Consider the following 23093-nt stretch of genomic DNA (forward strand, 5'->3'; position numbering starts at 1 on the left):
AGCTTCCTTTGCCCACTTCCCTGAACCCCATGGGAGAAACACAAAGAAAACACCTTTAAGACCAAAGCGTGCTAGTGTTTTAAGCATGTTTTATTTTAAGTTTTTTAAAAAAATCTTTAATTGCATTTGTCTGTGCCTTTTATAAAGTTTATATCTCTGCTACCTAATCTTAAATAGGTACATACATGGCCCAGTCTGACATGGCCCAGCCCAACATGGTCCGGCCTGACAAGGTCTCGTTTATGTCTGATTTGGCCCTCATAGCAAATGAGTTCGACACCCCTGGCCTAGAGCATCCCTGACAAGTGCTTAAAGCCTGCCAGTCAAGGGGAGTCTGCCACCTCCCTTGGAAGCTGATTCCACGAACAACTGGTGGGTGGAGGGAGTTTTTCCTAATATCCAGCCTGTACCTTCCTGCCCTTAATTTAAACCCATTTTTCCAAGTCCTCTCCTCTGCTGCCAACAGGAACAGCTCCCTGCCCTTCTCTAAGCGACAGCCCTTCAAATACTTCAAGAAAGCCATAATGTCCCCCCTCAACCTCATCTTCTTCAGACTGAACCTTCCCAAGTCCCTCAGTCTTTCCTCACAGGGCTTGGTCTCCAGGCCCCTGATCATCCTCGTCGCTCTCCACTGCACCCGCTCCATTCCGTCCACATCCTTTTTGTAGTGAGGCCTCCAGAACTGCACGCAAGACTTCAGGTGCAGCCTGACTAATGAAGTATACAGCAGGACTATAACATCTTGCTGTTTGGATGTTATGCCTCTTCTGATGCACCCCAAGATCTCATTAGCCTTTTTTGTTGCTGCTTCTTGACATCGATTGGTTGGTTGGTTGGTTGGTTGGTTGGTTGGTTGGTTGGTTGGTAAAAAGTTGGCCCCCTTCCTGGAGCGCCGGGACCTCGCAACAGTGATCCATGCAACGGTCACCTCAAGATTGGACTACTGTAATGCCCTCTACTTGGGGCTACCTCTGTGCCGGACTCGGAAGCTACAGCTGGTGCAGAACGCGTCGGCCAGGCTACTGTTAGGGCTCTCGAAATGGGAGCACATACGGCCGGGGCTGCGCGGACTGCACTGGCTACCAATTATCTACCGAGTCCAGTACAAAGTGTTGGTTATCACCTTTAAAGCCCTATATGGCCGAGGACCAGCCTACCTAAGGGACCGTCTCTCCCCATATGAACCCCAGAGGGCACTGAGGTCAGTGGGTAAAAACAAAATGACCATCCCTGGGCCGAGAGAGGTCAAACTCCAACATACTAGAGTACGGGCCTTTTCAGCGGCTGCACCGGCATTGTGGAACCAGCTTCCGGAGGAGGTGCGGGCCCTGCGGGACCTCGGCCAGTTCCGCAGGGCCTGCAAGACCGCCCTTTTTAGGCAAGCTTATAACGACACTGACTGCTGAGTTGCCTGGTGTAAGAACCGCCATCTATAAGACTACCTAAACTGGCAGAACCAGCGCCATAACAGCTCAATCGCTGCCAGATACACTCATATATATCTAGGCTAACGAAATCATGTATTTTAACTTAACTGACTGGTTTTTATGCTTAATTTTAATTGTTAAATTTAAAGTTTTATCATTTATGTTAATGTCTAAGTTGTTGTTAGCCGCCCTGAGCCGCCTAGGCGGGGAGGGCGGGATAGAAATAAAAGTTATTATTATTATTATTATTATTATTATTATTATTATTATTATTATTATTATTATTATTATTATTATTATTATTATTATTATTATTATTATTATTATTATATAAATGTATATACCTACTTTCTACCATTGCATTTCAGGTAGTTTATAATTTCATAACAATTGCCTGCAATATGCACAAAGCAAAAAGGAAAGGAGACCAGGAAAAGGAAAGCAACCAAATGCAGATATGTATTTATTTCCATATTTATACCCCACCTTTTTTTTCCAGTGGGAACCCAAAGTGGTTCATGCTGTCATTCTCTCCTTCATTATATCAACTCTTGGGTTTCAATTGTGTGAGATGCTGAGAATTCCTCGAATTGAACTCCTAGCATTTTTTACCTTGGATATTCAGGTGTGTGGAGGTCCAATTCTTATCATGAAGAAGAAGAAGACTGAAGATTTATACCCCACCCTTCTCTCTGAATCAGAGTCTCAGAGCAGACTACAATTCCCTTTATCTTCTTTCCCCACAGCAGACACCCTGTGAGGTGGGTGGGACCAAGAGGGCACTGATAAAAGCTGCCTTTTCAAGGACAACTCTTGTGAGAGCTATGACTGACCCAAGGCCATTCCAGCTGCTGCAAATGGAGGAGTGGGGAATCAAGCCTGGTTCTCCCAGATAAGAGTCTGCATACTTAACCACTACACCAAGCTTGTTCCATCACCATCAGTTCCCCAGTCTGAAACAGCCCTGGGAAGTCAAAGTTTGCCATTCTGGGGAACATGGCATTGGTGGAAAGTACCATCAAGCCACACGCAACTCATGGCAACCTTTCATGGAATTTTCAAAGCAAGAAATGTTCTGAGGTGGGTTTCCGTGGCCTGCCTCTGTGTAGCAACACTGGACTTTCATGGTGGTCTCCCATCCAAGTACTAACCAGGGTCAACCCTGCTTAGCTTCTGAGATCCAATGAGATTGCTATAGCCTGGGCCATCTAGGTCAAGACATTGAGAAAACATACAAGTACCAATACGTGAATTCTTGAGCAGTAACCATTTTTAAAATATAGCACAAATGCCCATGGGCTACAGACCACCTCTTCAGGTGCAACAAAATATACAGACATCTGTCAACTTGCAGGGAACTTATGGACCCCACCAATGGGCTTTCAAGGCAAATGTGAAGCAGAGGGGGTTGGCCATTACCTTCCTCTGCAGAGTCTTCCTTGGTGGTCTCCCATCCAAGAACTGACCCCAACAAGGGGTTTTCAAGGCAAGGGAGAAGCAGAGGTGGTTGGTCATTGCCTTCCTCTGCAGAGTCTTCCTTGGTGGTCTCCCTTCCAAGTACCAAACCTGCTTAGTTTTGAGACCTGACAATATCAGGCTATACTATGATGCCTTCCCTCACAGACATTTTATATAGGAGATGTGAAAAACAAAGTGGGCCCAAAGCCACAAAATGTAAGAAGTGCAGGACAAAAGTATATGAGTCACTCACAAATATCCCCCAATTATTTTTTTTACTTGCATTTCAGTTAATTCCATTAGGTACGTCAGACTTCAAGCTTGACTTCTTTCCAGAAAAAAGCACAACGTCACAACATCAAGCGGTGGTGAGATGACACAACCAATCTGCACTTCTGTCAAGCCCCATTGAAATAAATGGGAGATGAAGCATTATGCTCTTTGTGCACGTTAACTTCAAATGGTGTCTGTACAAGTGAAGATCCCGGGTGTGGAGGAAAGTGTCATTCAGGCACCACCAAATTATGGAATCACCATAGAGCAGGAGTGGCCAAACTTGCTTAATGTAAGAGCCACATAGAATAAATGCCAGATGTTTGAGAGCCACAAGACACGAACTTCAGATGTTTGAGAGCCACAAGAGAAGGAAGGAAGGAAGGAAGGAAGGAAGGAAGGAAGGAAGGAAGGAAGGAAGGAAGGAAGGAAGGAAGGAAGGAAGGAAGGAAGATTGGAGGAGGAGGGAGGTGGAAAGAAAGCAGATTTAACTTTAAATGCATTCTCCAGTCCACCAGCTGGCTTGGTGAAGTGATTTAAAGAGAGAAATGCCTTTTCTAAGCCAGTTGAGGGGGCAGTGCGGACTCTGAGAGCCACACAATATGTGTGAAAGATCCACATGTGGCTCCTGAGCCACAGTTAGGCCACCCCTGCCACAGAGTTTTCAAGGCAAGAAATGAACAAAGAACCTGCCTGTGTGTAGAGACCCTTGACTTCCTTGGGGTCCCCCATCCAAGCACTAACCAGGGCTGACCCTGCTTATCTTCTAAGATTTGACGAGACTGAGCTAGCCTGGGCTATGATTTTCATGGTGAAAATCCTGGTGTATTGGTGCAAAAGACTCAGGGCTTTTCTGTAGCAGGACCTCCTTTGCGTATCAGGCCCTGAGGTAGCCAGTTCTCCAAGAGCTTACAGGGCTCTTCATACAGAGCCTACTATAAACTCCAGGAGGATTGGCTACATCAGGGGGTATGTGGCCTAATATGCAAAGGAGTTCCTGCTACAAAAAAAGCCCTGAAAAGACAACATTGCCTCAAGCCCACAAGCACTGAAAATCATTTTCTACATTATTAACAACATCCATTCTAGCCTAAGCTCACTTCCTCAGATACCTAGTGGGCTAACAAACAATCAACCTACATGAGAAGACTAAAGATGAAAGTGGAGTGGATTCAGCCAGGGCTTTTTTTGTAGCAGGAACTCCTTTGCCTATTAGGCCACACACCCCTGATGTAGCCAATCCTCCTGGAGCTTACAGCAGGCCCTGTACTAAGAGCCCTGTACGCTCTTGGAGGATTGGCTACATCCAGGGGGTGTGGCCTAATATGCAAAGGAGTTCCTGCTACAACAAAAGCCCTGGGGTGCAAATATTTCAATTGATCCATAAACTTTACTCAGCAGAGTGGTAGCACAGGGGTAGAATCCACTCTGCCTTCTTCAAATACTCCATGTTAAAACGTACGTTTTTTTTGGGGGGGGGGGCGGAATAAATGTCTTTATGTTTACCAAGAGAGACTGACTCATCTCAATCAGCTGTGTTTTTTCCCACCCTCCTTTGCGATGTGTTTTCACTCCAGGGGGAAATTCCCTCCCCATGTATTTTCCCTCCACGGGGCTAACAAAAGCGGGGGGGGGGGAATGTCAATATAAATAGAGGGGGGTGGATTAAACGCTTCCCACATAGTTGGTTCCCCCACCCCCCAGTAAAGCAGAAAAAAAATGCTTGGAGATCCAATCACAGATCTCCTATGCCATGTAAAAGAACAAGCAGCAGTCTTTTGGCATCTTGAAAGAGGGATAGGTTTTTATCTATGTTTGCTGTTGTTTGGCCTTGAGATGCAAGAGGGACCCCCGTCTACCTTCTTAACATACTAGGCACATCTCCCATTAGGCTATTCACACAGCTGCTTTTGATTCTTTAATTACATTTTTATCTCCTCCTTCCTCCAGGGACCTTTCGGGAGCACACATGGGCTCTTCATCCAAAACCACCACCGCCCCCTCCATTTTATCCTCACAACAATCTTGTGGTGTCTGCTGGGCTGAGATGATGATGAAGATTATGATATTGGATTTATACCCTGCTCTTCAATCTGAATCTTAGAGTCTCAGAGCGGCTCACAATCTCCTTCACCTTCCTCCCCCCCACACACACACAACAGACACCCTGTGAGGTAGGGGGGGCTGAGAGAGCTCTCCCAAAAGCTACCCTTTCAAGGACAGCTCTGCAAGAGCTATAACTGACCCTAGGCCATTCCAGCAGTTGCAAGTGGAGGAGTGGGGAATCAAACCCGGTTCTCCTTGATAAGACACCACACTGGCTTCAAAGCAAGAAGAGTGTTCGGAGACCTCCACGCTTTCTCCGTCCTCCCCCTAACCACTACAGCGCACCCCTTCCCATTTCAAAAGACTTCACAGAAACAACACCCTCCACAAACACACCTCTTTCTCCATCCACCCCCAGCAGCTGACTGAGAAAGCAGCATGGTTCCTCCTGGTACATTTGGGGGCGTTTTCTCAGTGGACAATCTGAATCACTTTTGCACCTGGCAGAAAATATATATCTATATCTATATATTTCTCAGAAGCTGGGCAACAAAAAAAGCTTTTACAGGAAGCCGTGCTTGCGAGCTCCGAGAAGGATCGAGACCGAAAGCCGGTTCCTCTGGGGGAACGGGACACCTCTCCAGGGGTTGGACCAAGTCCCACCCCCCTCCCCCCTTCCCGGGAGCAGGGGGATGCCGCACGGAGAGCTCTCCGGGTCTTCTCCGGGTGATTTTTCTCTCCCGTCGATCTCGCTGGCTCCCTCTCCCTTTTGGATCCCACTCCGGTCCCCCCAAAGCCTGCCCTCCCCTACTCAAGAGGAGAGCGGAGGTTGTTCAGGGACTGGGGCTGGGGGGTGACTCATTTCAGCAGCTCGACTCCCCAACAGCTCAGCTTGGCTTTCGCCGGCCGTTCTCAGCGAAAGGATGGAGAAGCCTGTATAAAAGAAACCCTCTTTAAGAAACCCTCCGCTTCCTCTAACATACACCTCTTGGACGCCGAGCCCCTTCCTCAGTCCCTGCCGCGATGTCCGAGGAGCTGGAGGTGGGCTTCAATGTCTCCAGCCGGACTTCAGCCTTCCTGGGCAACGACTGCGCGGCGGCGGGCGAAGAGCAGCACTTTCAGCACCACGGACAGTTCTCAGCGCCCGTCTCGGTCTTGCTGGCGGCGCTGATGGGGCTGGTGGTGCTGTCCACGGTGCTGGGCAACGCCTTGGTCATCTTGGCCTTCGTGGTGGACAAAAGTCTGCGGACGCAAGGCAACTTCTTCTTCCTCAACTTGGCCCTCGCGGATCTGCTTGTGGGTGAGTCCGCACTGCCCAGGGGCGCCAGGAATTCGGGTAGACCTCGCTTCCCTTGGGACGCGACTTGGGTCGGGAGCGAGGTTCCCTCTAAGCTGCAGAGTCTTGCGAGCAAAGATTTGACTTGGGGAGCTCCTGGCATTCAAGTTGTGAGCTGCTGCATGACTTAGTGTGCTCCGGGGCCGTCCTTCCTGAGCTAAGACAAAAATGGGTGAGCCGGAGGCTACAAATCTTTGAGCTAGCTCACGCTAACTCAGCTTCAAGGGGACACTGGTGGGGAAACAGAGTAGGGGAGCTACTGCCAGAAGAGCAGAGGCTCGAAGCTCATAGAAGAGGATCTTTCCTCTAGCTCAGCAGTTGTCCAATCTAGCCGGCCGCAGCCGGCCAGGGTTTCTGGCAGAGAAGAGGGTTTTCTGGAGATCTGTTTGAATGCGTTTATTTGTTTGTTTGTTTAGTCAATTTGTATCCCGCCCTTTCCCAGGAATGGGCTCAGGGCAGATAACTTCATAATGAAATGACAATTTAAATATGCCATTTAAAAGTGGGGTGATATAACAACAATAGAACAATGCGTGGAGCTGTCTTCTATTTAATCAGACCACTGGTCCATCCAGAACGTTCCCTCTAAGCTGCAGAGTCGTGTGAGCAAAAATTCTACTTGGTGAGCTGCTGACATTGAAGTTGTGAGCTACTGCTTAAATTAGTGTGCTCTGGGGTCATCCTTCCTGAGCTAAGTCAGAAATGCATGAACTGGAGTCTAAAAATCTGTGAGCTAGCTCAGTATTGTTTACTCTTCAGTGTCTCAGGCAAGATCTTTCACATCACCTACCACCTGGTACTTTTAACTGGAGATGCTGGGATTTGAACCTGGGGACATTCTGTATGTAAAGCAGATGCTCAACCAATGAGCCACAGCCTCTCCAGAGCAACTGGTGGGCTACTGCAGAAAACAAGATGTGGGGCTAGATGGATTGATCCAGCAGGGCTCCTCTTATATTCTTATGACCAGCAACCTGAAAGGGGACAGGCTGTGGCTTTGTGGTAAACCGTTTGCTTGGCAGCCAGAAAGCTCCCAGTTCAATCCCTGGCATCTCCACTTTAAAAATTCTGATAGTAGATGATAGTAGTTGCTTCCAGCTATTTGGGATTGTTAAAACTTACTGACCACAGTGCCCACCTTTTAATTTGTTTTAACTATTGATTTGGGCTAGATGTTTTTAATGGCTTTGTAAAATGAGCCCGCTTGCAGGGAGGACAGGATATAAATGAAAATAAACAGACTGACAAATAAGTAAATAAATAAGAGGTGCAGAAGACGTCTGTCTGAGACTCCAGAGTGCCACCGCTGGTCAGAGTACAGCAGACTGGTTTTGACAGTTTTCTGGCTCAATATAGGATCCATGCATTTTCTATAAAACAAGTATTGGTCCTCTTTGCTGAGTGTCATTTACGGTGGGCCCATGGTGGAGCATATGCCTTGCATGCAGAGAGTCCCAGATTCGAGCTCCCAGATTTGAGCTCCCACACCTGAGATCCTAGAGCAGACAACAGAGAAGTCAGAGCAGACAATATTGATCTTGATTAATGATCAGACTTAATGTAAGTTAGCAACATGGGTTTCCTGACAAACACACATCTGCATTATTTGCTGAGTGCTGAGGGGGGGGGGGCGTGTCTTGTATGCCAAAGGTCCCAGGTTCAAACTTCAGGAGAAGGGGCTATGGCTCAGTCAAAGGCCCCTGGTTTGATTCCCAGCATCTTCAGTTCAACGGAACAGATAGTAGATGATCTGAAAGACCCTGCCTGAGACCCTGGAGAGCCTTTGTCAGTCTGAGTACACATTAATGAACTTGATGACCAACTGCTTGATTCAGTATAAGGCAGCTTCTTGTATATGTGCCCAGTTAAAAAGATCAGGTAGCAGGCTGTATGAAAGATCTCTGCTTAAGACCGTGAAGAGCTACTGCCTGTCAGAGTAGAGTGGACAATACTTACCTTGAATAAACCAATAATTGGATTCATTATAAAAGGCAGCTTCATATGTACTACTGAAGATACAAGAGATAGAACCCCAAACTTTCTGCAAACAAAACAGAGGCTTTATACATGTATAAGGAAATATATCTCATAGCAAGCCAGACTGCCGGTCCATCTAGCCCTGAAGTCTACTCTGGCTGGAAGACCCTTCCACAGTCTCAGGCAGAGAAATCTTCTCCCACTTACATACTATGTGACATGCTTTTCATTGGACATGCCCAAGAATGAACTGGGCATCTTCCACAGTTCTACCATATGCAGGGCTTTTTTTGTAGCAGGAATTCCTTTGCATATTAAGCCACACCCTTTGATGTAGCCAATCCTCCTGGAGCATACAGTAGGTCCTGTACTAAGAGCCCTGTAAGCAGGACCGGCTCTCCTGCTAGGCAAACTAGGTGGTTGCTTAGGGCACCAGGAGGGTGGGGTCGCCAAATCGGGCTCTGCACACACCCCCTCCTGGTGCCCCAGGCAAGCACCTAGTTTGCCTGCCTCCCTTGCCCCCCACCGCCACCACTGCCCACCCCTCCATTCCCTTCCCTCCCTTCGCCTATCACCCCCGCGGCTGTGCACCCTCAAGCCTCCCCCCTCCTCCTCCTCCCTCCCTTTGAACCCTTTCCCACTAGCTCTAGTGCCATGTACCGGCTCTCTAAAGCCCTCCCCTCCCCGGCCAAACACTTGAATCATGGGTAAAACCGCAACGCGGAGCTGGGACGCACTCACCATTTCTCAGGAACAGTGTTCTGAAAGGGCAACCCCCGCTGCCTCCTCTCCCATCCAGGAAGTGGGGAGGGGAGGAGTCAGGGGCAGTGGGGGTCGCCCTGTCAGGACGCTGTTCCTGAGATACATTGAGCGCGTCCTGGCCCCACGGCGTGTCATGAGCCCTGACGAGGAGGAGCTGGAAGGGTTAACAGACCTGGAAGAGTAGCCAGCCAGTTCCTCAGCTGAACAAACAGCAGCTGACCCATCAATCACTCTCCAGGCACCAGTGTCAGCTGTTGATGATCAATCTCCTCCAAACTCTCCTCCTCCCATCTCAAGAGTTCGAAACAGGTACCAGAAAGAACTTTCAGAGCAAAGACATGAGGCACGCTGATGCTTCAGATCTCTCAGCCCTGAGTTCTAGCTGAGTCACTGCCACCCAGGGAGCAGGCTGACTGAGACTTCTATATAGCTCCCACTCAGGACCTGGTAACCTTGTGGAAGCAACAAGTCTTTTCTCTGGCTTGCATCCACTCTCCTTCCTGATTCCTGATCCTGACCTGCTTGATTTCCTTGGCACTCTGACCTTTTGGCTTTTGGACATTGACTTCTGATTCCAGTTTGTGAGTCTGCATTGGTGACTTGGCTCCTGCTTGACTTCCTGGACTTTGACCTTGGACTGGCTTTGGACTCCTGCCTGCCTGCACCCGGAGAACGTGACACGATGCGGTTTTACCCACGATTCAAGTGTTTGGCTGGGGAGGGGAGGGCTTTGGAGAGCCAGAACGTGGCACTAGAGCCGGTTCCGGCATTGAAAGTGACCTGCCGGGGGGGGGGGGGGGGTGCTAGGCAGCAAGTCTGCCTAGGGCACCATGGGGCTTCGGGCCACCCCTGCCTGTAAGCCTTGGAAGATTGGCTACATCAGAGATGTGTGACCTAATATGCAAAGGAGTTCCTGCTACCAAAAAAAGCCCTGATCATATGACTTTAGACCAGTGTCATTGACCTTAATTAGGATTCAACATTTAGCCAATTAATTGATGGGAATATTTTCATGGGTTGATAGATTTTTTTAAAGGTTTAATTATTTTTGGAAGTTGATGGGTGGTGAGGTCCTGTCTTAGAAGTGGCATTCCTCTTCCTGCCACATGCAGGAAGGAAGTCTCTTCTAAACAGAACCCAGGGCTTTTTCCTTTTAGCAGGAACTCCTTTGCATATTAGGCCACAGACTCCTGATGTAGCCAATCCTCCAAGAGCTTACAGGGCTCTTAGTGCAGGGCCTACAGTAATCTCCAGGAGGATTGGCTACGTCAGGGGCGTGTGGCCTAATATGCAAAGGAGTTCCTGCTACAAAAAGAGCCCTGAGTATAAGGCAGCATCATGTCTTCAAATGGACATCCTATCCAAGCTAGTGTGAAGAGCCAGCACAGTGTAGTGGTGAAAGCATCAGACTAGGATCCAGGAAATCCAGGTTTGAATCCCTGCTCTGCCATAGAAGCTCGCTGGGTGACTGTAAGCCAGTCATGCATTCTCAGTCTAACCTGCTTCACAGGGTTGTCGTGAAGAAAAAACAGAGGTGAACATATGAACATATGAAGCTGCCTTATACTGCATCAGACCTTTGGTCCATCAAAGTCAGTATTGTCTTCTCAGACTGGCAATACTGACTTTGATGGACCAAAGGTCTGATTCAGTATAAGGCAGCTTCATATGTTCATATGTGAGGAGAACAACAAAGGTGAGGAGAACAACGTCAGCTACTTTGTGGCCACACCGGGGAAGAAAGCCCTTATAAAGTAATAGTTGCGCTGGAAAGCTAGTTGAGGCAGAGATGGTATTTCAAGGGGGCTTATCTCATTCAGCATCACTTCCTCATGAATAGTGCCTTCCCTCACCAGAGTATTGTGAGGACAAATAAGAGGGAGAAGCATTGGGGGAGGGGGGAGAATATTATATAAATGATCAACAGCAGAAAATATTATTCATGTCCGCGGGCACCCTCGGTGGGTGACAATGTTAAGCTTAAATGGCTTCAGGCGGATGACAAAGTGCTTAAAAGCTGCCTTGTGTTTTCTCTGGCAATCTAAATGGATTGCAATATCCGGGCGCAGGAAGGCCTTCTGCCGTTCGGGTTTGCTCAGCCTGGAGCTGGTCGCTCACCTTCTGGGCAAAACGTGAAAGCCTCCAGCTGGTTGCGGCATCTGAGCAAACGTAATATGAAATCCTGGGGTGAGAGAGGCTCCCTGGGGTCGTTTCAGCAGGCAGCCGTGTTGTTCTGCAGAAGAACGGCTAGAGTCGATCCCAGCAGCGCCTTCGAAGGCCAACAAAATCACCGTTCCCGCTTGACTCAGACGAAGGGAGCTCTGATGCTTTAAAGTCAGGAAAACCTGTCGATTTCCGGAAGGGCTACTGGCCTGAAATCTAACCAGGGGTGTCAAACTCATTTATTATGAGGACCGGATCTGACACAAATGAGACTTTGTCGGGCTGGGCTGAGTCGTGTCAGGCCAGGCCATGTGTGTACCTATTTAAGAATAGGTAGCAGAGATATAAACTTTCTAATGGACATAAACATGACTAAAGATTTTTTAAAAACCTTAAAATAAAACATGCTTAAAACATTAGCACTTGTTGGTCTTAAAGGTGCTTTCTTTGCATCTCTCCCATGGGATCCAGAGAACTGGGCATAGGAAGCTCTGGCTCTTTCCCTTCCTCCCCAGAGGACCAGAAGGGGGAGGAGCCTCAACCAATGGAGAAAATTGAAGTTTTGCTCTGTAGCTCCAGTGCGATTGAGCGAGCCTTGCAAAGCAAGCTGAGATGCAGAAGGAAGCAAGAGAGAGGCAGAAGGAAGCAGACAAGAGCGAGTTGCTCAGCGGCCTGATAGGAGCCCTCTGGGGGACGGATTTGGCCCTTAGGCTGCATGTTTGACACTCCTGATCTAGATGGTCTTTTGAGGGTCTTTTGAACAAGAACCCTGTAAGCTCTTGGAGGATTGGCTACATCCAGGGGTGTGGCCTAATATTCAAAGGAGTTCCTGCTACAAAAAAAGCCCTGCATGCATGCACGCACGCACACATAATGTTTATATGTATCCTGTTTTAGGGACTTTCCCTTCCCCCCCAAAGATTGGGACTGTCATATAAATGAAGAAGCCATATACAAAGAGCACCATAGAGCGGTTTCTATTTTAATTTTGGTGGATTTTTTTTACCCTGTCTTTTAACAAGAGCAGCTCCACTTGCTAAATTCCTCGCTCTAGCTCAGATATGAGTTTAAAGAAGACCGTAGATTTATACCCCACCCTTCTCTCTGAATCAGTCCCAAAGTGGCTTACAATCTCCTTGACCTTCCTCCCCCACAACAGACACCCTGTGAGGTAGGTGGGGCTGAGAGAGCTCTCCCAGAAGCTGCCCTCTCAAGGACAACTCTTGTGAGAGTTATGGTTGACCCAAGGCCATTCCAGCAGCTGCAAGTGGAGGAGTGGGGAATCAAATCCGGTTCTCCCAGATAAGAGTCCGCGCACTTAACCACTGCACCAAACTGGCACTCCTTGAGGTATCTATCCCAGTTCACAGGGCATGGTTTAGATTAAACATTTGTGCACATTTTGGCAGAGGACACGAAACTATAAGAACCCTGAGCTTGTGTCTGTAGAAGAGAAATGGCATGCATGAAAATGCCTTCATTATCCAAACCAGGCAGAGGGTTGGGACAGCTGGACTGATGGCAATTGGTCTGTTCTGTGTCTACAGGTGGATTTTGCATTCCCCTCTACATCCCTTACATCCTGACGGGGGAATGGAAGTTTGGGAAAGGCTTGTGCAAGCTCTGGCTGGTGGTGGATTACCTGGTGTGCACGGCTTCGGTCTTCAACATTGTCTTGATCAGCTTCGACAGGTTCATCTCGGTCACGAAAGCGGTAAGAGAATTTACTGCCTGTTGAACCATACGTCTGACACCAAGGCCTCTTACACGATTTCCAGCAAGGTCTGATCATGTGTTCAATGAAAGGGCAGCAGGCATCCATCCATTGCATGGCTACTAAGAGAATACCCGGCATATGTTTTCTTCTTCATTGATGCCAACGCTGTATCATTCATCCAATTATTAACATTCTGTGGATCCTCGGACTGTCGCCTATTTTCTTTTAATTCTATCAGATCTCCACTGATTTTGTAGAGTTTTCCAGGCAAGAGATGAACACAGCAGGGTTTGCCATTGCCTGCCCTGTGTAGCAACTCTGGACTTCCTTGGAGGTCTCCCATCCAAATACTGACTAGGGTAAACAGCACTCAGCCTCCAAGATCCAAAGAGATCAGGCTTGCCTGGACTACCCAGGTCAAGAGTCCATGGCCTTTTTAAAGTTTTGCTATCAAGCCCCATGGCGCAGAGTGGTAAAGCTGCAGTACTGCAGTCGGAGCCCTCTGCTCACGACCTGAGTTCGATCTCAGTGGAAGCTGGGTTCAGGTAGCCGGCTTCAGGTTGACTCAGTCTTCCATCCTTCCGAGGTCGGTAAAATGAGTCCCCAGCTTGCTGGGGGGAAAGTGTAGATGACTGGGGAAGGCAATGGCAAACCACCCTGTAAAAAGTCTGCCATGAAAACATTGTGAAAGCAACTACCATTTTCGCACACAGCTTACCTCGCAGTCACAATCCTGTTTCCTCCACAGTGTCCAGTCGGATTTCCCACCATCTGCGCTGGAGTTACAGGAAGTGCCGCAGCTTCTGCATAGCAAACGTAAACTGGGTTTTAGCGGTTTATGTTTGCTACGCAAAAGCTGCAGCACTTCCTGTAACTCCGGTGCAGATGGTGCGAAATCTGAACGGACGCTGCGGAGGGAACAGGATTGTGACTGCGAGGTTAGCTGTGTCTGAAAACGATAAACGTCACCCGATGTTATTTAACATCTATATGCGCCCCCTTGCCCAGATTGTCCGGAGGTTTGGGCTTGGGTGCCATCAATACGCCGATGACACCCAGCTCTATCTACTAATGGATGGCCGGCCTGGCTTCGTCCCAGAAAGCCTGGACCTAGCATTGCAAGCCGTGGCAGGTTGGCTCAGACTAAGCGGGCTGAAGTTGAATCCAACGAAGACAGAGGTCCTGTGCCTGGGTCGTGGTGCCCTGGGAAGGGAAATCCCCTTGCCGGTCCTCGACGGTGTGCAGCTTAAAGCGGCACACAAGGTCAAGAGCCTGGGGGTTCTTCTGGAGCCTTCATTATCGATGGAGGCACAGATAGCGGCCGCTGCCAAGTCCGCGTTCTTTCATCTTCGACGGGCGAAGCAGTTGGCCCCCTTCCTGGAGCACCGTGACCTAGCAATGGTGATCCATGCTATGGTCACCTCGAGACTGGACTACTGCAACGCCCTCTACATGGGGCTGCCCTTGTGCCGAATTCGGCGGCTGCAGCTGGTGCAGAACGCGGCGGCTAGGCTGTTGTTGGGGCTCCCAAGGTGGGAGCACATACAGCCGGGGCTGCGCGGGCTGCACTGGCTGCCAGTGGCATACCGAGTTCGCTACAAGGTGCTGGTTATCACCTTTAAAGCCCTATATGGCCGAGGACCTACCTACCTGAGGGACCGTCTTTCCCCATATGAGCCCCAGAGGGCACTGAGGTCATCCAGGAAAAACCAGTTGAATGTCCCTGGGCCAAGGGAGGCCAGACTGAAGGCCACCCGGGACCGGGCCTTCTCTATCACCGCTCCACTACTGTGGAATCAACTCCCTGAGGAGGTGAGGGCCCTACGATGTTTAGATGGATTCCGTAGGGCCTGTAAGACCCACCTTTTCAAGATGGCCTTCAACTAGTGACAAAACTAGTGACAAAGCTAGAGGCTGCTGAAAAATGCTTTTATTCTTTGAAACTCACTGATAACCTGTTTATAACGCTTTATTGTTAACGCCTTATTGTTATGCTAATTTTAATCATTTGTAATTGTTTTAACTATGTTTTTATAAGTATAATTGATGTAATGTGTATTTTATATTGTGAGCCGCCCTGAGCCTGCTCCGGCGGGGAGGGCGGGATAGAAATAAGAAATTATTATTATTATTACCCCAGGGTTGAAAATGACTGGTGATTGCACAGGGGACTACCTTGACCTTTATCAAGTCATAGCTGACCCAAGGCAACCCTGTGGGGTTTTCAAGGCAAGAGACACTTCAGAGGTAGCTTCCCATTGCCTGCCCCTGCATCACAACCCCGGAGTTCTTTCTTAGTCTCCCATCCCAAATACTAACCAGCAGGGCTCTTTATTGATTTGTTTTTCAGATTTATATCCCACCCTCCCCTAACTGGCTCAGGGCAGCTAACAACCATTAAGAAACATTAACAATTAACAAACATGGCATATTAAAAAAATAAAATATATAATAAAACGTTTCCATATATATGAACAATCATCAATCCGTTCGTTAAAAGTCCAAGATGGCAAGTTTATCGTTTCCACTCTATTCATTCAATGAGATTGTCAGTGCTGTAAGGTAATAGCCACCTCCCCCTTACCGTTGAAGGCGAGTTTGAATAATTCAGTCTTACAGGCCCTGCGGAACTGTGGCAGGTCTCAGTTCCTGATGTTTTTGGGGAGGGCATTCCACAGAGTGGGGGCTGATGGCCCTTGACCTGGATAGCCCAGGCTAACCCGATCTCAGAAGCCAGGCAAAGTTGATCATGGTCAACAGGGCTTTTTTTGTAGCAGGGACTCCTTTGCATATTAGGCGCACCCTCCCCTGATGTAGCCAATCCTCCTGGAGTTTACAGTAGGCCCTGTACTGAGAGCCCTGTAAGCTCTTGGAGGATTGGCTACATCAGGGAGTATGTGGCCTCATATGCAAAGGAGTCCGTGCTACAAAAAAAACCCCCTGCTAACCATGATTGACTGTGCCTGGCTTCTGAGATCTGATGAGATCGGGTTAGCCTGGGCTATCCAGGTCAAGGGCCATTGCCAGTACCATTACAAAATTATTGCTTCCCCACCACCAATTTCATTAGCACCCAAGTGGTTTGGATGACCATTAGGGAACTCCAAGGAGGGAAAAACAAAATGTCCACAGTCTTAGATCCACAGGAGTTAGTCTGTTCCTGCAAAACAGTAAAGAGTCCAGTACTACAGGGTTGCCAATCCCCAGGTGGGGACAAGGGATCCCCCGGTTTGGAGGCCCTCTCTCCGCTTCAGGTTTATCAGAAAGTGAGGCGGGGGAGGGAAATATCTGCTGGGCACTACATTACTCCCTATGGAGACCGATTCCCATAGGGTATAATAGAGAATTGATCTGTGGGTATCTGGGGCTCTGGAAGGGCTCTTTTTGAAGTAGAGGCACCAAATTTTCAGCATAGTGTCCGATGACTCTCCTCAAGATGCCCTCCAAGTTTCAATAGGATTGGACCAGGGGGTCCAACTCTATGAGCCCCAAAAGAAGGTGCCCCTATCCTTCATTATTTCCAATGGAGGGAAGGCATTTAAAAAGTGTGTGGTCCCTTTAAAAGCGATGGCCAGAACTCCCCTTGGAATTCATTTATGCTTGTCACAGCCTTGCTCCTGGCTCCACCCCAATGTCTCCTGGCTCCGCCCCTGAAGTCTGGCTCCACCTGAAAGTCCACAGATGTTTCTTGAATTGGACTTGACATCCCTTGTCCAGTAGCACCTTGAAGACTAACGAATTTTATTGTAGCATAAGCTTTCAAGAAACACAGCTCTCTTCATCAGATGCATGGAGGGTATGTAGAAACTGGCCAGAGATATACAGATGGTAAGGGGTGGGAGGGGAGGGGATGCAGGAACTGAGTGCCCTATAATGCAAAGCAGTTGCAATAGTCATGACAAAGGTAGAATGCGCAATTCGAGCTGGGTGTGACCACTTCCTTCTATTGATGAATCTGAATGGAATACCTGAATGGGAAAGGCAGTTACTTCTGGTAATGAGATCAATAGTCTCCATAATAGTTTCCACAGATGCCAACTTCGTTTTAGACTACTGAGCCGACAAGTTTGTTCAGCTGTCTTCCACAAAAGCAGCTTCCTTTATTATATTTCTCTTCTTTCCCCCCGTGCTTTGATTCACAGCGCCGCTCCATTTTCCCTTTCAATGCACACAGCCTCTATGATAACCAGAGACATGCAGAGCAGCTTTGATATTGCTGGGGGAAATTCGTCAACACTCCCCATTCACAGACACCGGCTCCACGACAGAGGCATCAGATCAGAACAAAAAGTTGCTGGGCACTCCATTAAGTGCTTCGCTGTTGCCCACACGCAATTAGGGTTTGGGCACAAAGAGAGCTCCAAGAAGTCACTTAAGGAAGGAAGAGATGCGCTGGATTTTCAAGAGCCTGCTTGAATGTGTCGGAGCTGTCACCTGCGGCTAAAGAAACCAGGCAGCTAATTAAACATAGCATGAAACCCACCTCTCCACACATCTGCCATCAACGCTGGGACTTCCTGGGCCCACACTTTTCAAAGCACACCTGTCGTCATTCCATACCTGTCAACAGCCCATGCTGCCTCCTACTCTAAGCCTCCTGTGATGGTTTTTTCCACCCTTCCAGCCATACCCAGCCAGCCTCAATAAGTCTATCTTTCTCCCTTCAGCTACTCAAGACTAGAGATTCCGCAGGGGTGGGGAGTGACTGTGTTAATCTGCTGCTGCAGAAACAAACCTGATTTATTGAAGATGTGTGCATTCGTGGGCTGATTCCCATCTCATGCACTGACTTGTAGAGCCTCAGCATTCCTGTGATCAAGGAATTCAGCATTCCTGTGATCTGCAGAGGGAGGCAATGGCCAACCACCTCTGTTCTTCACTTGCCTTGAAAGCCTCTTGCTGGGGTCAGTTCTTGGATGGGAGAGACCACCAAGGAAGACTCTGCAGAGGGAGGCCATGGCCAACCACCTCTGCTTCTTCTCACTTGCCCTGAAAAGCCCCTTGCAGGGGTCAGCTCCTGGATGGGGGACAATCAAGGAAGGCTCTGCAGAGGAAGGCAATGGCCAGCTCCCTCTGCTTCTCACTTTCCTTGAAAGCCATTTGCTGGGGTTGCCATAAGTCAGCTCTGACTTGACAGCACTTCACACGCATAACTAAAGTGTACGCTTCACTGCCAGTGGAGGGAGCAATGACCACAAGCATCATTGGCTTGAAAAGGAGGTGAAACAGATGCATGGAGAAGAGGTCTGTTAATGGCTGCTAGACATGAAGTCAGCAAGCCTCTGAATACCCTTCTACAAGGCAGCAGCCAAGGTTGCTGAGGAGTTGCTCCATGAAACAAGATGCTGGACTAGATGGTTCACTGGCATGATGCAGCATGGCTCTTCTCATTGGTGGTGAGAAGTGCCGTCAGCCAACTTATGGCAACCCCGTAGGGTTTTCAAGGCAAGAGATATTCAGAGGTGTTTGCCATTGCTTGTTTCTGCATAGCAACCCTACATAGCAACCCTGGTGGTTTTCCACTGAAAGCCAGTTCGGTGCAGTGGTTAAGGGCAGGGGACTCTAATCTGGAGAACTGATTATGCATGGGATAGAAAAGGTAGAGAAAGAAGAACTTTTCTCCCTTTCTCACAATGCAAGAACTCATGGACATTCAATGGAATTGCTGAGCAGTTGGGTTAGATAAAACGAAGTATTTCTTCAGGCAAAGGGTGATTAACACATGGAATTCACTGCCACAGGAGGTGGCGACAGCTACAGGCATAGGCAGCTTCAAGAGGGGATTGGATAAACACATGAAGCAGAGGTCCATCAGTGGCTGTTAGCCACAGCATACTGTTGGAACTCTCTGTCTTGGGCAGTGATGCTCTGTATTCTTGGTGCTTAGGGGGGTACAGTGTCCTGGCCTCACTGATGGACCTTTTGATGGCCCCTGTTTTTTTTGGCCACTGTGTGACACAGAGTGTTGGACTGGATGGGCCATTGGCCTGATCCAACATGGCTTCTCTTATGTTCTTAACCGGGTCTGATTCCCCACTCCTCCTCCACATAAATCCAGCTGTGTAACCTCAGATCAGTCATGGTTCTCTCCGAACTCTCTCAGCCCCACCAACCTCACAAGGTGTCTGTTGTGAGAAAAGGAAGGGAAGGGTAAGCCACTCTGAGATTCCTTCACATAGTGTAGTAAAACCAACTCTTTGTCTTCATCCCAGTCCTATCCAGAGCCAACCTTTCTTAGTTACCGAGATCTGAAAAGATCAGGCTAGCGTGGGCCACCCAGGGCTCTTCTGATTATGCCCCTTCATTTGTGCAGAGCTGCAGAAATAGTGTTATTCTGCGAACTGATAAGTGAACTGAATTGATTTGTGTCACGCTGTAATCTTGTTTCCCTGCTGCTGCCTGTTAGTGTTTATTATTTTTTAGTATTTGTCAGCCATCATCTATTTTGGTTCAGCTACTCTCAGTTGCCTTTCAGTTCCGAAAGGGGTGATTCATCATATATATATATATGCTTCCTTGTGCTATTTCAGGAGAAAGATTGGCAAAAATTATTTCCGTAAATATGATTAAATACTTTCAGAGAGTAGGTGTGCCGATCTGCAGTAGAAGCCCTAGATTCGAGTCCAGGAGCACCTTAGAGCCAGGGCTGGCCCTGCCGCTGGGCAAACTAGGCAATTGCCTAGGGCGCCAACATTCTGAGGGCGCAAAATTGGGCACCCCCCCCATATGACTTAGTGATGGGGGGCACCAGAAGTTACCCTTGCCCAGGGGTGGAATTCTAGCAGGATCTCCTTTGCATATTAGGTCACCCCCCCCCCCCCGATGTGGCCAATCCTCCAAGAGCTTACAAAAAAGAGCCTTGAAAGCTGCAGGAGGATTGGCTACAACAGGGGTGTGTGGCCTAATATGCAAAAAGAGCTCCTGCTAGAATTCCACCCCTGGCCTTGCCAAGGGTGCCGGACAGTCTAGGCCCTGCTTAGAGCCCTACAATATTATCAAAGTCTAAGCTTTCAAGAGTGAAAGCTCCCTTTGCCATACGTGATAATGTCCAATGAAGGGAACTCAACCATTTATTAGGTTTAAGATCTCATAAGCCATACACCCGTAAAATTACAAATTTAAAATTACAGTAAAACAGAAATTTGCCACATCTACTATACAGTCATGACAGGCTATTTAACAAGAGTCTCAGTCTTGTGGGTTCAGAAAAGGGTGAACATTTTGATAATGTCAGAAAATGTTCTCTTCCTGTTTTAAATTTAGGGCAATAAAAAAAGATATATGCAAGAGCAGGGCTTTTTTTGCAGCAGGAACTCCTTTGCATATTAGGCCACGCCCTCCTGATGTAGCCAGTCGTCCAAGAGCTTGTGGGGCTCTTATTCAGGGCTCTTCTTCTAGCAGGAGCTCCTCTGCATATTAGGCCATGCCCCCCTGATGTAGCCAATCCTTCAAGAACTTACAAAAAAGAGCCTTGTAAGTTCTTGGAGGATTGACTACATCAGGGGAGCATGGCCTAATATGCAGAGGAGCTCCTGCTAGAAAATGAGCCCTGCTCTTATTACAGGACCTACTGTAAGCTCCAGGAGGACTGGCTACACCAGAGGGGTGTGGCCTAATATGCAAAGAAGTTCTTGCTACAAAAAAAAGCCCTATGCAAGAGAATCAACAGTGCTGAGTTGCAGGGATACCCAGGATATGGCCCTTCATCTGCACAGCTGGAAGTGCATTATAATGGGCGATCATATATATGCTCTTCTTAATTTGGGGATAGTCAACACATAGAAAGGTTGTTCAAATTTTGCTGAAAACTGAATCCCTAAATGAATTGGCGAGCATGTCTGCTTAATATCCATTAAGAGTGTTTTCCAGTCTTGTTCTGTAAGTTTCTGGGTAAGTGCCATTCTATTATCGGTGTTAATTTCACGGTTGCTTGTAAGCCTGATTGCTTTAGTTTGGTGTCTCATTCATCTGATGAAGGGAACTTTGATCTTCAAATGCTTTAACCCTGATAACCATGTTGGTCTCCGGAGTGGCAAGCAATACGGCACCTCTCTTGGCATGCCCACTGTGGGATAACTTAGGCCTCTGCTATCCAAATGCCTGAGGTTTTTTTTTCCCCTGTCTTTTCTTCTAGGTCAGTTACCGAGCTCAGAAGGGGATGACCAGGAACACCGTGGTAAAAATGGTGATGGTGTGGGTGGCAGCGTTCCTCCTCTATGGCCCTGCCATCATCAGCTGGGAGTACATTGCCCAACGCAGCATCCTTCCTGAAAAAGAGTGCTACGCAGAGTTCTTCTACAACTGGTACTTCCTCATGATCGCCTCCACCATTGAGTTCTTCACCCCCTTCATCAGTGTCACCTACTTCAACTTGAGCATCTACTTCAACATCAGGAAGCGGACGCCCATCCGAGTGGGGAGCCTCCCACCAGGCCGAAAGGACGGCGAACTGCGCTTTCAAGGGAAAAAACGAGAACACACCGTCTTTTTCGTGAAACCAAACAGGAAAAGAAGCCAGAGGAGGGCCAACAGTCTCTCACCGGCCAGGCCAGCAGTCTCCGGGCTTGATGAGCACAATTTGGAAAGGCCATCTGTAGACTTTAACATCACTCAAGACCTCCCACCTTTACAAGTCGACATCCAGACAAAGTCACCATGGGACAGTTTCTACAAAGCTCTCGAGAGCATTTCCAGCGCCACCAAGAAGACGGATGTTGCTAACACCATGGCTAGTCGGTTCCGACTTTCCCGGGATAAAAGGGTAGCCAAATCCTTAGCCATCATTGTCTGCGTTTTTGGCTTGTGTTGGGCACCCTACACACTCCTGATGATTATCCGAGCGGCTTGCCATGGCCGATGCATCCACCACTCTCTCTACGAGGCGTCGTTTTGGCTCCTGTGGCTGAATTCCGCCATTAACCCCGTCTTGTACCCGTTGTGCCACATGAGCTTCAGAAAGGCTTTTTTTAAACTGTTGTGCCCTGGGAAGGCTAAAATTCACCCAAATATGTTTACGTGAGAATTATACAGCGAGACAGTGAGCTTTACAATAGTCTTGTCAAAATGAATACTGGCTAGGGACTCCAGCCTGACTGAAGATCTGTCCACGTTAAAAGCAGCCTTCAGACATTCTACTCTGAAACATATAAAATCTACAGAGAACTCTTTTCCATGAGTTTTTAGATTGTGTTGCAAAAATGTGCATCGCCCGCACTGCTTTAAAACACAAGACTTTGCAACCTATGCCTGGCACTGCAAGTGTACACTTTGATAACTGGGTGGTCCAGACCCACACAGGAGATCCAAATGTGTCTTCATTTTGACAGCTCCTGAGCTCCGTTCAGTTTGGAAACCTAAGACTATTTACAGAGCTTGGAATTGTCAGAAACTCCTTGGTTGTCCAAACAGGAGTCTTAAGAACCGTCAGCACAGTCTTTTCCAAATGAGCCTTATCTATATTTCCTTGCTGGAGGGGGATTATTGCAAAAAAAAACCCCAGGGTTTCTTGTAAAGATTACTCTTAAGGATTTGGAAATTCTACATTCTATCCACTTTGTAGCATACAAAGTTAGGAACGGAAGGGACGTCTACTTGGCATTCCGGATATGTGCGAACTTCCAGTGTGTTTCCAAGGACTTCTCTATTCCTTTCAGTGTGGCGGTTCACCTTCCACCATGCAGAACTGGGTTACGTAACAAAAACTACCATTTCACAGCTCAAGCCTACTGATGCAACAGCTCCCCACATGCAGTCCAGCACAATTTCCACTTTCACACACACTCAAAATGTGAAGCTCCCACTATATTTATATGTCTCCTTTGCAGTCTGTGCCACGAGTCCTAGAGCAGGAGTGTCAAGCATGCGGCCCAAGGGCCAAATCAGGCCCCCGGAGGGCTCCTTATCAGGCCCACAAGCAACTGGCTGTCATCTGCTT

The 23093-nt window shown here is 48.2% G+C and overlaps 1 protein-coding gene across 1 annotated transcript; it reads left to right on the forward strand.

Moving 5' to 3' along the window:
- The first annotated feature begins 6227 nt into the window (after nucleotides 1–6227).
- Nucleotides 6228–22178, forward strand: LOC132582308 (histamine H3 receptor-like). The gene is made up of 3 exons (XM_060253844.1): nucleotides 6228–6504; nucleotides 12990–13156; nucleotides 21294–22178. Exons 1-3 carry the CDS (start codon nucleotides 6228–6230, stop codon nucleotides 22176–22178), a joined length of 1329 nt encoding a protein of 442 aa, XP_060109827.1.
- Nucleotides 22179–23093: the final 915 nt, after the last annotated feature.

The sequence above is a fragment of the Heteronotia binoei genome, chromosome 14, assembly GCF_032191835.1.
Source record: "Heteronotia binoei isolate CCM8104 ecotype False Entrance Well chromosome 14, APGP_CSIRO_Hbin_v1, whole genome shotgun sequence".
Classification (NCBI taxonomy): domain Eukaryota; kingdom Metazoa; phylum Chordata; class Lepidosauria; order Squamata; family Gekkonidae; genus Heteronotia; species Heteronotia binoei.

Excerpts from the sequence above, each read along its gene's own strand:
- LOC132582308 (XM_060253844.1), top strand. The coding sequence starts at position 6,228 with ATGTCCGAGGAGCTGGAGGTGGGCTTCAATGTCTCCAGCCGGACTTCA. Across the intron at positions 6,505-12,989 it reads CCTCGCGGATCTGCTTGTGG|GTGGATTTTGCATTCCCCTC; the intron begins GTGAGTCCGCAC and ends CTGTGTCTACAG. Across the intron at positions 13,157-21,293 it reads TCATCTCGGTCACGAAAGCG|GTCAGTTACCGAGCTCAGAA; the intron begins GTAAGAGAATTT and ends CTTTTCTTCTAG.